The 14772-nt window shown below is 40.5% G+C and overlaps 1 protein-coding gene across 1 annotated transcript in view; it reads left to right on the forward strand.

Moving 5' to 3' along the window:
• The window catches only part of TBXAS1 (thromboxane A synthase 1), a 237014-nt gene that overhangs the window by 59061 nt on the left and 163181 nt on the right, over nucleotides 1-14772 (forward strand). The window contains exon 2 of the mRNA XM_036401669.1: nucleotides 2705-2798. Coding sequence (XP_036257562.1) covers nucleotides 2705-2798 — 94 coding nt within the window. The remainder of the gene's footprint in view (nucleotides 1-2704; nucleotides 2799-14772) is intronic.

Below are 14772 nucleotides of genomic sequence, written 5' to 3' on the forward strand. Positions count from 1 at the left end.
TTTGCATTTGATTTAACCTTTCTAGTCCATTGGCTGATCTTCCACTGTCATTGTGTACCCAGCAGCAACAGCAGGGGGTTTGCTGATACCAGATTAATTTTTGTGGTAATGTACTAAGTGGCAGAGTGAGAACTGGCCACTGGTGATAAGGCAGGCCTGGAGCTGTTTAATTTAGATGTACAGCTTCTCCAGACAAGTGGCTTTGCCCACAAGGCCACCCTGCCTCTTTGCACTTGCCCAGCTTCTAGCCCACCTCCCATCCCAGCAACAAAACCCAGACAGTGTTTTCCCAGTGCCCTTAGGATGCAGTTCTGAGTTACTGGCCAAGGGTGTGTCATGGAGGTGCTGAGTGACCAAATCCCACAAATTGGCCTGTTTGAGTTATCAGCCTCTTCTGGCTCAAAAGGCAGAGGTTTGTGCCACAAAGCTGTCAGATTCATGTATTGCTGGTGTTCACTGTGTTATACAGGACAATTTTTCTTCTTTTTTTAAAGAAGTCCATAAGCCACTCTTTCCCCTCTCTCTCTCTCCCCCACCTAAAATACTGAGACTGAGCTGAAATATTGCAGAGATGGGGAGAAGCTTTTAATATTTAAGGCTGCAGAAGGTAAGCTGTTGCACTAGAAATGGTCAAAGTTAAGGCTGCATGTGCAGTGTTAGATCCTTCTTTGTGTGTGCTGCCCTGTCAGTCTTTGGTCACTTGCATACTGTTTTCTTTTCTGTAAAGCATCGGGTGTTTCAACAACACCAGAAATGTTGTAAAATCATAGAGTAGAGGTAGATATGTTTATTGATGAGTCTTTTTTTCTCCTATCCTGCTGGCTTCACCCTTTTGTTGTTACATTCCAGTCTGTAACTTGATGACACCGCTTCCCTCTCCCATCTCATTGTAAACTGCTGCTCCCTACCTTTCTAAAACCTGCTTCAAATGTAACTGAATAAAAAGCAGTGAAGAAAACTACATTGGGAGGGGGGGAAAGGAAAGCAAATCCTCAGCTGTATGAAGCTGCCAGTAATGTTCAGAAGCTGACAATGATGAACTGTTCATCTAAGTATAAATAGTCTCCACAGTCTCTGTGTTTCTTGCCTTGTGAAACGATACTCATTATTTTTTTTTCCCTTTTAAAATATTTGGTGATCACATAACTGACTTTGTCTAGTGTAAGCCTCTGTTGCAGTCACTCTTTACTTTGCTGTACATGAAAACCAGGAGTCTACAGACTGTCTGGTGTGTGGTGAAATGAGCAGTTAACTGTAGCCTGGTGTTTTGTGATCTGCCATCTATTTTACAGTGAAAACATCAGGATAGAATACTGCAAAATTGACAGGTTTTCAATGACAGGGATTTTAATCTTTTTCACTGTTTACATACTGAAGATGAGGACTTTGTCATGACACAAAGACCCTTCAGGAAGATTTCAAACAGCAGCAACAGCAAAAAAAAAATCCTCTCTTTGGGGATGAAAATGTATCGTGTAGGCTGTTTTGTCATTTTAAAGTTAAAACATTTTTTTTCCCAAGAGTATTAGCTGAGGAAAATCTCATATTTTTTAAAGCAGTTAAGTAGCCAAGAAATCAATAATATGTATAAAATGTGTAATAAATGTTGACTTCTGTGCCTTTACTCCACGATACCTTGTCATACTTGACACAGTGTCCTTGCATAGACTGAATACACATCATTTCTGTTGGGTTTGTGAGAGGGTTTGTGTTTGTGAAGGTTTGTACTGCCCCATTAAAAAAAGAAAATGGTTGCTATTTAAAAATGATTAAACCTCTATCTCCTGATTATGATTTTTGTAAAATACCTTCACAAAAGAAAATCCATTAAGAAAATAGGTACTGTGCTGCAGGAAATCTCAGCAAACAGAACTGCACAATGAAAGTTGTGTCTTTGGGTAATCAAAGCTGCTGCTGCTAGCTCCCGCTCTTTCAGGTTTCACTAATTGAAGTCCATTGACTTAAATCTATTGTTTGTATTAAGAAAGGGGGAGGGGAGGAAAAAGAAAACCCAAACCCTAGAGTCTTTCTTTTTCTTTTTTTCCAGTATTGTCCCTGTCAACATGCCACAGTTTCATCTGTAACAAGGGATGCATGAATCTTTTCAGTCTGGGTTTTGTTTCCCCTTATTTTTTTTTATTTGTTTTATTTGCTGACTGACAGCTCTAAAAAATCACTTAATCAGCATATCCAAATACTAGGCTTGACTTGAACATACAGTGTCTTGGCTCATGGACAATTGAGACTGGTTTGAATTTTTGTTCTGTGATCTGTAGAGGTGATGGAAGAAGAAAATAATCCGAAAATCTGTCTTGTTCCTTTCCCAACAATGCCACAGAAGTCAAGCCCCAAATGCTTCTTTTGATCTCATTTATAGCCTCATGCAGCTTTGGAGAGTCACTCCTGACTTACGAGACCCTCTGTGGGAAGAGGAGCAGCTCTCTCATTCCACTGCTCAACTTTGCAGGCTTGTGTTTGAGTCACTTGGTCCTTTTGCCCTCTGAAGCACCAGTGTATTGCATTTGCTTTTGTGACCTGAGGAGCTGCCAAGCAATGTAATCACATTGGCAGTTCTGTTTGACCAACACAGAAAGCTTCTCCTCCCTCTCTGAATCCAGGGAAGTCATCTGAACTAGCTACTGTGGCAAGTCCTATCATGACAAGATCAAAATTAAAATTAACTTCCTACCTTATTTTTTTCCAGGTACTCCACATCTGCGTTCTCCAAACTAAGCAGAGTAGGGATCCAACATCCTCGACCTCTTCCCTTCATTGGAAACCTGCTCTTTTTCCGTGAGGTAGGATACGTTTCTATTTGCATCAATCAAAGTGATGGGAAGAGTGGATAGGAGGCAGGAGAAATTGAAGGGAGTCCTACAGTTCACTGGCACCACCTCTTCAGGCACGTCCCTCTGGAAAAAGGACAAGGAAAACTCAGCTTTTTGAATGAATTGGTAGGAGCAGTTGTGTGTAAGCAGCTCTAATTCCAGGGTAAAGTAAACTTGAGAGAAAGAAAATGTGTAAACTCCTGCAGTTAATTACATGAGCTTTTTCAAGAAAGTTCATGCCCTCAGTGAAACAAACTTAGTTATGTGAATAGAGCAGATTATGTTAACTAGCCCCAACTGGTTTGAGTTTGAGTGGTTTTGGCTCCTACAACCTTTCTGTTTGTTTGCACTTTTGCCGATTGTACACATTTATTTTAAAGCCTTTAATGTTGCTTGCTCCCAAGCAGTAACTGGAATTAGGTACTGCTGGATGTTGTTGCTCTGTGCTGCAGATATTAGGGCTATGAGGAAGAGGAAGTAGTGGCATTTTGCTTCCAGATTTTATTCCCTTATTTTTCTCGCCATTCTTCTTGCTATAGACTGCTAATGCTGTGTTTTGTTCCTTGTTCCATTTTGGTGGTATTGCTGAGGGTCCAAGATACCTTAATTATGAGGAGCCCCCTGTTTCTCTGGTTGGATCTTGCAGTAAAATCTCTCCTGTGTGTCTCTGTTGCAGCCCAACAACTTTTCAGGAAATCTGGGCCAGCTCCAGCTGCTGCCCAGTTTTCCCTGTTAAGTGCATGGTCATCAATATCCATGCTGAGATTTGAATTATTAATGAGAATATATTGCCTCTTACCTTGGTCTGCATGGTGATTGTTCTGTCAATACCTGACTCATTATTAGGTAAAACCCTTTTAAATGCCAGTTTTACATGTACATCTGATTTCATTTAGAAAATAGCATAAAAGGTAGACTTAATCCTCTCTAGATTAATTTGAACTGGAATTGGCAGGGTGACTTTAACTTGCAAGGGATTCTGGTGGTATGGGATGCTGACCTGTTCACCTTCACTCTTTGGGTTTCAATTCAGCTGGGTGGCAGAAAGCCCCTCATTCTGTAGCTCCTTAGTGGTGAAATCCAGATATCATGAGTTGCCTGCTAACACTTGCTGTTAGGTGAAGGTGCCTGGAGACTAAGTTGTTTTGGTATGTTTTAGATAGGTGTGCCCTGTGCCAGCATAGAAGTGTAAAGGTTTTGAGAAATTACCCAAAATGATCATATGATCTCTTAGGCAAATTTCATTGCTAGAATAGCATTCATTAAGTTAACTTAAATCAGGCTAATGCTAAAAAGTTTACCTTGGTTTTACCACCTTTTAGGAAGAAAAATAAATTAAAGGTAGCTGAGAAATTGCACCTTGGGATACCAAGAAATAACTGATTTGAAAGGGAGCTGAGTGGTGCAAAGCCACAAGCACTGCCAGGCTGCATGTCCAGCACTCTGGCATTTCACCATCCATCTTCTCTACCATGCTATCACTGCCAGTAGGAATGGGCAGGGAGGAGCCCAGGCTCTTGGTAATTTTTCTTCCTCCTCTCATGTATTTTGCCATTTTTTCTGGATCTGCTTTCCTAGAATAGTGCCCATAGCAATGAGCCAATAATGGGAGCCCTGCTTTTATACTGCAGGCTCTTGTCTATGAGAGCATTTTCAGGGGCACAAGTGCCCTCACTGCAGTCAGTAGAGGACATTGTCCACTTTCTCTTTCCCCCAAGCAAGGACCAGGGCTTGACCATCACTTTATTGGAAATAGGAATGGTTTTAGTGGCTTAGCTGTGAGGGACACTGCTGTACATGAGTAATGGCTTGTTGGGGTTGGGTTTACTTAATATACTTATTTTTTGTTTAATAGGAAGTAAAAAAATGTTGATTTTTGTTCTGTTGCTCCATATATAATATTAAGTTTTTGGCCTTCCATGTTTATGCAACCATTCCACCAAAATAGCTGGAGCATCTCCCTTTAAACAGGCTGGTTCTTTCTTAGTATTGCTAATCTTGTGCAGGGAAAACACGTGAGCCACACTCTCATTAAATCCTCAAACTTGTGCTTTTCAACCATGAACATTTATTTCAAAGGAATTAATGAATGGTGACTAAGAGGAATGAATTGATATGTGCCGTATGGGAATCTGCATATGTGTAATTCATACATTTCCAGTGTTGAATTTGGTCTGCAAATTAACACAGGTTGAAAAGCCCTGAACACAAATGAGATCTGGAAGATAAAAGGAAATCAAGAGGCTTCCACATATGCAGTCTTGCAGTCCAAAGAGTGTCGTCATCTTATGGATTCAGGCTTTTCTCCTAGAATATGTTTGCTAGAAATGCAAGGAAAATAAATAAAGCAGGAGAGGAAGTCCCTTTGACTTAATAGAGTAAATCTATGACCTGGGAATTTAAGAAAAATCATTAAATGTCAAGAAATCTCACCAAGATTGTCTAAGCAGTATTTTACAATTTGTAATGGTATAAATTCAAGGGTTTTCTTGTCTTCTCCCTTACTTGGGTGTAAATCACTTCTACTGAAATAAATGGAGTTTCCTGTTTTGCTGCACTGTGCATGTAATCAGAGCTTCAGGCCTTATCTTTTTTTTTCAATTCTTCTTCTTTAAATGTGCCTGAAAACAAAGGAACAGTGCAAGCAGGATTTTACCGGTAGTGCTGGGTTGTGGGGTATTTAATAAACTTTCAAAGGTATTCTAAACAAGGAAAGATTTTTTTTTAATGAGATTTTTATTTGTTTTTAAGAATTATTTCAGAGATTTCTTGAACAGTGTATTTTCTTTCAGTAAAATAATAGTAGCTGTTAATGTAGTATCTCTGAGAGAGGAAATGTGGAGAATAAAGTGGCTAAAGAAAATGCAACAGGAAAGACCTATCTCCATCACAGAAAAGGAGAGTTTAAGAGCTGGCTTGGGGAAAACAAAGTTATTTTACTGTAAGTCACCCTTCTCTCTCAAGTAAAATAAAGGGAGATAATCACACTCTGAAACTAAAACATATCCAAGTTAATCGGCTTATCTCAACAATGGGAAGATAGGAAATTATTGCAGTTCTGCAGCTGGGAAATTATCTGAGTCCAAGATATTAGATTAAAAATTCTTCCATTGCATGAGAACAATTTGTGGTGGGTAAGTCTGATGTAATAGTAAATATGATTAGGCTGCTTAAAAAAGGCAGCATGTTCAATTTTTTCCAGTAACTGAGCAGACTTGCAGCTGACAGGCTGCTGTTTTGCTACAAATTCCTGACTGTTTGCTCACCTAGCCATGTGCTGCATTTTTCCTATGAGTCTGGAAAAACATGAGGGTTGTTTCTGATAGCTGTGTAATGGTTGACACAGGGATACACACAGCATGGACTTTCACATGTGGATCTCTATGGGCTTTATAGCAGCAGGTTGCAGAAAAACTAAACCAAACTCTTTTATCAATTCCCAGGCTAATGATTTTATTATGTGACAAATGCCCCGAAAACTGAGAAACCACAAATCTGCATCACCCTTGCTCTCTGGCAAACACTTGACCTGTTGCTATGGCTGTGCTGTGCTTTTCTCCCCCTTTGCCATTCCCTTCCTAAAATGACAGCTATGCTGTTTTTAAATGTCATTGGCTCTGACGTTTGCACGGCCCTGGTCGCCTGGCACTGTACCTGTGTGCACTGCTCCCCACTCAGCCTCCTGGAGAGCCACACTGCGCTGCAGCAGCTTTGGGGCTGCCCCTGATGTTCTGGGGTGGTGGTGGGTGTGTGGGTTGCTGCCTTGTTTTGGTCCTTGCTAGGTGGGATGTGCAGCTGAGTGATGTGCTTTGGTTGGCTTACAGTGGTGTGATCATGTGTTGCTTTCTTCCTATTACTCCTAGCAAGCTCCAGTGATGCTTTTGACTGTCTGTGTGCTTGCATCCCTGCCTTGCATGTTAATGAAAGACATCCCTCTCTTTAGCCCCTCTCAGCTTGGACAGGATACCCTTTGTTTACTCTGTTTATTCCAGTCTGGCCTACTTGTAGATCCTGGGCTACCCCGGAGTGGCCCATTTCTGCTGAATGGAAGTGGGGGCTGTGTGGGTGCTTTGTCTTGCTTTCAGTTTGGGATCTGGCTGGGCTGTGTTGTTTTATGGCTGATGGGTGGGAGTGGAAATGGGGGGAGTGCAGGGAGGAAGCAGAGAGCAAACATTTTTTTTTTCCTTCACTACGCATCTGCCAAAAGCATCCTTCAAACTGGACATAAAGGAAAATAAAAGGCAGAGTCCTTCAGGAATGAGATTACCCCATGTTTAATTTTTAGCCTAGAAAGCACTGTGTGGGTGCTTAGAGAGAGAGGCTGCAGTGTTTACTGCTCTGGAATTTAATGACACAGCATTCAAACCTAAACAAGGTTGGAGAGAGGCAAACGGTGAGGGGAGCAAAAAGGGGAGGAAAGGGAGGAAAAGGAGCTCTCAGGCTCTGGACCTGGATTGAATTACAAGAATAATATGGCTTATATTGACAGTGAAAGCCTGCATATGGTTTTGTGTTTCTTTGTGCAGATAAACAACAGAAGAATGAGTTAGGGAGTGTGTGTTTTGCAACTTGATAGCTATTTGTATGGAACCAGAAAGGTTGGCTGTAGCATCACCAACCAACCTGTCTCCCCCAGTTGCCTGTGTGCATCTGCTCTAGGCTGCTGACTGCCAGAACAGACCTCTTGGGGTGATTCAGGTCTTCTCTTACATCCTGGGAATGCCACCACCCTAGACTGGGAGGCATGAACGTGTATTTGGTGCAGATCTAAATCTAGCCATTTCACTGTCTGCAACATGACAGAAAACCTGGGGTTAGATGTGAGTTTACATGTATATTTCTACATCTATAAAGCCAGTCTTTCTCCCCTTTAAAGATGTGTATTTTCCTAGTTTCATCTGATAGTCTGTGTTACCTTTGATCAGATGTTAGCATTGTCAGATAACCTGACAAAGTTGGTGCAGTGTCTCTTTAGGGAGCCTAAAGCAGGAAATCAAGACATGGAGACAATTGGCTGTCTCCCACTTGACTAAATGCTATTTGCAGCCTCCAGCAAGGGCTGGACCTCGGTTGCTCAGATTGAGCATCAGGTAGAGCTGTGCTGTAGCTCACCCCAGATTGTTCCTGCACTGGTGGGGGGTCTCAGCAGGGCGTCTGGGGAGCAGTGTGTGCACCTCAGAGACCCTTCTGTAGAGACACTGTGTCCTTGGCTTCTTTGCGCTTGCAGTGTTTCCCATAACCGTGTTTGCTATGAATGTGACGTGAACTTGAAATAACGCTTATGGATGCTGAGACAGTATTAGGTTGCACAAAGCAACTGGTAGGTTTCATGTGATAGAAAAAGGGGATGAATTATCACTGCTTTACTGGTGAATAATGGTGACCCATGCAATGAAGGTGGTAGTGGTCATGACAGATGCCTTTGCTCTTCCGGACTATACCATTCTTCCTTTGAGAGAAGAAGCAATTCCTTTTTGTATTACAAGGAATGGTGTGCTAATGGTGTGGCTTTTTCCTAGAGCAGCTCTAATATTTATTTTTGTGCAGGACTGTGTCAATGCTTCCCACAGATCTCAGCAGTTGCCCCTGGAAGGAGATGCAGACTTCATTGATGAGCACCATCATGGTTTTGGTATCCCTTAACCCATGCTTTGGTTGTTCTTTCTGACACACTTCATGCTTGCCTTATTAAATGCTGCATGAGGGGAAGAGGCAATGGTTGAGGCAAAGTGGAAAGGGGATGATGTTTCTGTGGCAGCACAGTGAGTGAGAAGAGACTCCCTGATCATGCTCCTGGCTTTCCTCAGAATCTGTGTTTGGGCAAATCTGACTGGGGCAAAGCTTTCTTATTTTCTGGGTAAGCAAATCTCTTTTGCTTCACCTTGAGCCTCTTTTATCCACCTGCAAAATGATAAAGATGATGTTGTGGAATAGATAGGTCTACTTTTTGATCAGGTTATGGTGAAACATTTTGGACAACTTCTCTGGGGTCTTTTAGGCTTGGGAAAGCTCATATTGCTGCTGTCTTGAATGGACTGGGATGCTCCAAGGCCAGAGGGAGTTTATATGGTTGTTTTTTGGTTTTTTTTTTTTTTTTTTTTGCAACATTCACAGAGCAAGTGGGGCTGTGAATTAATGCCAGGCCTGAGTTCTGGCCTACAAATGAAGGTATCTGAGTGAGGTGCTCCCCAATATAACAGTGCTGAAAGATACTTCTCTTCTATGCCATACTTGACCACTGTCCTCTGATGGGTTTTTGGTGGCAGCTGCCAAATGACTACCCAAGATCAGTGAGAGCAGAGGTCTGTATCATTAAAATGACACCTGGCTCATGAGAATGGTCTATGGATGTTTGTTATGTCTTTTGGAGAGTATATTTGCACGTTCATCATCATCATTTGCGCATTCCAGAGGGTTGCACATAACCCTCTGGAATTTGCTATGCAGCCTGCTCTTCAAGCAGCGTGTACTGCTAAATTAAAGCCAGCTCTGGCCTGACATGCAGCAGCAGTGAACCCAAACAGCTGCGCTACACAGTGTTTGGGCTGGGAGAATGGGATAATGTGTAGTTACAAAGGTAGTAGCATACAGGTAGAGCCAGTGTAGTCACAAACTGGACTTTACCTTGAGCTCCAGAAGAAGCAGGGATACTTATCTTGAGAAGCAGAAAAGTAGGGATGTCTGAACAGGAGGATTCCAATAGCTGTTGTAGTAAACTCAATGGGCTTTTACACGTGAATGTGAAAAAGCAGGACAATTTCTTGAGTGTGACTGTCTTCTCTTCAGTTTTGCCTGTAGTTGCACTGGCCTGGAAGGAGAGGGGTTGGAATAGATAAAATTTTGAAATTAGGAAAGAAAGCAACAGCATCAGGGATACGATGAATAAGAGCAACTCTGTTATTTTACATGAAATTGTAACTTGCTCACATTACCTGTCAATTTGGAGTTGAACAACAATCCTATGTTGTTCACCTTCTTATCTCACGTGGAGAACCCCACATCCAGAAATCCAGTTCTTCTATGTCAGCAAGACCAGTATGTATAATAATGGCTAGGTATCAGTGTAATGCTAAAATTATAGCAGGCTCAGATTGGGTATTGTGAACAGTTGTTATCCACGAGCCAACAAATTTAGCAGAGTCTTAACTTCATTAGCAGTGTCTAAACGCATTAGCCATATGCTCCTCAGCATATGGGTAAATACATAACAATTTATTTTCATTAGGGTTTTCTTACAAGTGCTACTAACCCAAGCTCCACTAGAAATGTTTACAGCATGGTATGTCTTTTCAGATAAGAAGCTGGCTTTTCTGTACAGCAAGTCATCCTGAAAGGTTGACAAGCAAGATACTTCCCTGTCCTTTCTGGGAATAGGCAGGTACAGCTGCTGTGGGTCTGATCTGCTGCATCTAGCTAGGCTTGGTTTCTGCAAGGCTTTGTATTAAAATTAATAATAGGAGGCTTTGGAGAACTGCCTGTTCAAACACTTGCTGGTAAATCCCTGGTATTCAACACCTGCCTTCTGGTCGGCTGTGATGCACTTTGGATGGCATCACCACCTGGTAGCTTTATAAGACTCATGACCTTTCAGGTTCTTCCCACTTTCCCCCTTCCCAGGCAGGATGTAGAGTTGAAATATGACTTTTCCTAAGAGGTACTGAGTGTGAAATGAGGTCATACTCGTGGCCTGTAGTCAAATGGGTGTGGTGATGGAAAGGCAGGGTGAGTTTGTAGGGTGGGCACTGTGCAGGGCTGTGAGGGCTTCAGTAGCTGCAAAGTGGCATGGGTGTAAATTGTCTGTTGTGTGCTCATTGTTCTCCTAATTTCTCAGAAATAAATGAGAAGCTATTTTCTTGAGAGCTTTTTGTTTTGAATCTTTTTTTTTTTTTAATAAGCATTTCTGCAGCTTGATCCAGAAACACAAGTTGCCTAGAAAGACACTGAAGAGTAAGAAAGGACTGATCTTATTGGAGAGGTAGAAAGTTCAAAAGTTAATCTGTTTCTCCACAGCCTCAGAGGCCTTGGCACATGTCTAAATTTAGATGGTAATGTGAAACAAGAATCAACTAGGGTTTGAATCTAATCAGGTTTTTTTGTGACTTGACTGGGTTTTTATTGTGGTTGGGTGGTTTTTTGGTTGGTTGGCTTTTAGAAAAGAAAAATCAACAGAAAGCCTAAACAAACCTGTGTGGTTTAAAAAGAAATGTATTTCAAATTGTTGTTTTCTTTCTGTCTTTGTCATCATACAATGCTGATGAATGGATGAGTGAATTAATTATAGTCTTGGGTTGTCCTTGGACTTTCTAACTTTTCATTCTGTTTTTAACTATTAGCCTTTTTTCCTGCTTAGATTTTGTAATTTTGTAATGATCCATGAATTTTAGGAGATTTATAATAAGGCAGAGGGAAAAGTGGAGTGTTCTTTAGACAGTTGCCCTGGGACAGTTTTAAATATTCAGGTAGCAAAAAGAACTCACTGAACATTGGTAACTTATTTTACCTTACTTCAAGAAAATTGAAAATTATAAACAAGAGAAAAAGAAGCTACATGTTTCAAAGAATCTCAACTATGTATTTTCAAAATAAAGTATGCAAGAAATCAACATTAAAATAATTGCAAAATAGTCTTTGCTATTTGCTGAATTTCGATAGGTTTTGTGTATATCTGAAGGTGCTTTTTGATTCTGTGAGTCTAGAAAACTGTTAACTTTCACAGGAAGGATTATGCCTGGATTGATTAAGGTAGGATTACTGGAAGTTAGGGTAAAGGAACCATAAGAAGTCACATGCAATGATGAGTTGAAATATTCTCTGCAAAGTTGAGTGGGACTTTAAACATAGGTATTATTCTTCTGCTGAATGGTCCTTTTCCTGTTCCACTCAAAAGGGAAAATATGGGGATTTTTTTCAAGGAATTCTCAATGAGTTAGAGACGGGACCTCTGAGTTCTTAGATGATGTGGTTTATTTTTCTTCTACATAGATAGGAAGGGTGAGTTTGGCTTACATTTTTACTGTATGGTTCAGAAGCTTGTAAAACCTCTGGTTATAGGACTTTTTAAGGATTTATTGACTAACAAAACACTTAATAAGGATATTTGTTTGATCTAATCCTTAAATATTTTGTCTTATGGACTCATGCTACAGTGTAAGTTCTCTAAGTTAATCATGTTATGATACACAAACCTACAGTATTGTATTCTAAACTTCTTGTTTACCTTTGTAGTTACTTTTATTTTTTCTATGTCTTAAACTCTAAAATTTCTTAATGTGTTTCTGCTTTAAAGTATAAATCCAAATTCTCATTTCTAGTACCTAAGTCTGGAAACCTTTTCTAAAGTTTCAGATCAAATCCTGTGTTTAATTCCAAGCTTTGGCTTACAGGCCCTGAAGTTCTGAGAATTCCCTGCATTTTAGATTCCAACATCTCCCCCTTCTTTTTGTATTAAGAATATTCCTTTGATGATTTTCTTAATTATCTTTTGTATGTATTGGACTAGGTAAGGTTTTGTTATAATTATGATGGTAATTAATATATACACACCTATTTTTGAGTTTCTTGTTATGGTGTAAGGTTTAAGTTATTGAGTAGATAATTTAATTATGTTCTATCATCAATTTTGATTTTAGTTATATTTTCCTTTAATTGTTCTATGTTCTTATGAATGGATTTTGAATGATTAGATAGGTTTATGTAATACATTCCATTGAAATTTTCACACCTCTGTTTATGTACTAGTAGAAGAAAACTTATTGTTCTGTTTTGTAGAGTTTTGTTTTACATTTTTGATATTGGTTAATCATCTATTTAATGTAAGAGAAGTACTACTGGTTTGCTTACTTGTACCCTAATTTATTTGATTGTTTTAGGGTTATTGTTGAGGTAAGTTGGATTAAAAATACAGATATTGAAAAGATGCTGAGGGAAGTCTCTCTTTGGACACACAGAGAAAGGAGATGGTGAGCCCCAAAGTCTTCCCTGATTTGCCTCTGTTTACTTTTATTTCTATATATTTAGAGGAAGCAGTGAGTGATAAGCCCCAGATAGGATAAGGGATGTTGTGGCTCTGGAGAGTAGGACAGAAGCACAAAGGGGTATGAATAAGAAATCTGTGATTGATACATGATTTTTACAGAGATGTGAACACATCTGACTTGATCTGTTAATACTCTGCAACAAGTGGTACATCGTGAAATGTGTGTGATGAGGCAGAAGGAGGGGAGGGTAGCACTTGATTTTTCCTTATTTTTGTTCCACTTCTGAAGACAATCTAGGGCAGAAACACCTTGCAGCCAAGGTGGAGTGGAAAAGGCACCTGATCACAGAGAAGAGGGAAATGGGAGAGCTTTTGGGAAAAAAAGTTGCTGGTGACCTTATACCAGAGGTCTCTATTTTAATAAAGAGTCTCATAAAGTTCATCACAAATAGAATTAGGGACCTTGCAAGTATCTTGTAGTTATATTTGTGTTTATATTTTTCCCTACCTCTTTTTTTCCTCTCCAGTGCCCCAGGGAGCCATCTCTAAGACCTCATAAATGTGAGATTTCATTTTCTAATGCTATTTCATTTCCTGGATGGAGGACCTGCCACGAGAAGACCAGACCTCAAATTATAATAGCCCTATAAATAACTCCCTAAGGCAAAGGGAAAAAAGAAAGCCTTTGAAAGACAACCACAAATGCAAAAATGGAGGTTTTGGGTTCTCGCAGAACCAGATTAAGCAGTTCTAGTTAGAACATGGTTAATTTTTGGGTTTCCCTGTTTATCTCTTTGCATTGTTTACATAACAAAATTATGTTTCAAAAGTCTTCAGAGGCCTTCTGCTTGAGCTTAATTTTCTACAGTGTTTTGATGCCTTTTGGCCTGTCTTTAGATCCTGCTAAAAAATGGAATTTGCAGGTAAAATTGAAAACAATCCGACAAAGTGACTAAAACAACTACAATGATGGATTGAGTAAAAATAGTCTGAAAATGCAACTTTTCTTCTTTCTGGGTGAAGTCGTTTTAATTCAGCAGACCCAGACAGTCTGCCTGCTTTCTGCTGGAAATCTGTGCGGAATTGGCACATCGACTAGAATAAAAACATTCCCGAGGAATCGGCGTGTTCTGTCAAAACATTTGAACAGCTCCTGTCTCCCAGAGCACAGCATTGCTCTGGAGCCGGCAAGGGAGCTCTGCAACGTGTGGTGCAGGCTTCCCCTCCAACCTCCCATCTCAAACCCACCTTTTTGCACAAGCATGGGCCAAGTGTTTCAGGTTCAGTTATATTTAGCTGCAGAGGCAGTAGAGAAGGCAGTTTACAAGAACCTTTTGCAGCATGGTTGGACCTGTGTAAGGCTGTCCTTCCTCTGTTCCTGCTAAGGTTGTGTTGTACATGGAGTCTTTTAGGTTGCAAAAGTGTCTGGAGTCCAGCCATTAACCCAGCAGTGACAAATCCACCACCAAACCATGTCTCTAAGTGTCTCATCTACATGTCTTTTAAATACCTCCAGGGATGGTGACTCAACTACTTTGCTAGGCAGCCTGCTCAGTGCTTGACGGCCCTTTTGGTGCAGAAATTGTTCCTAGTGTACGAAGGAGAAGTTGTGGAATTAAGGTTGGAGGATCCCAGTATCTTCCTGGATCAATACGGTGTCTGGGGACAGGTAGGCTGCCAAATCTGAGCTCCAGGAGAAGTCCTGCTGTGCAGGGATGGGACTTCCCCCAGCAGATGTCTCAGTGCCGTGTCTTTTGCTGCTGCATGACTCTGCTATGTGTGAGATTACCCTTCAACAGCAAAGTTCAACCTCTGTGTTGTGGAGTAATAATAATAATTTTTGTGATTTGATCAAATTAAGAAAAAAAAGTGATCTTTGGCTAGAAAGAGGTACTTAGCAATTACAGGGTTTAACAGAGCAAAGTGTGACGAAACTCAACATTTTCAGCTTGACACTGATTGCTTTAC

The sequence above is a fragment of the Molothrus ater genome, chromosome 5, assembly GCF_012460135.2.
Source record: "Molothrus ater isolate BHLD 08-10-18 breed brown headed cowbird chromosome 5, BPBGC_Mater_1.1, whole genome shotgun sequence".
Classification (NCBI taxonomy): Eukaryota; Metazoa; Chordata; class Aves; order Passeriformes; family Icteridae; genus Molothrus; species Molothrus ater.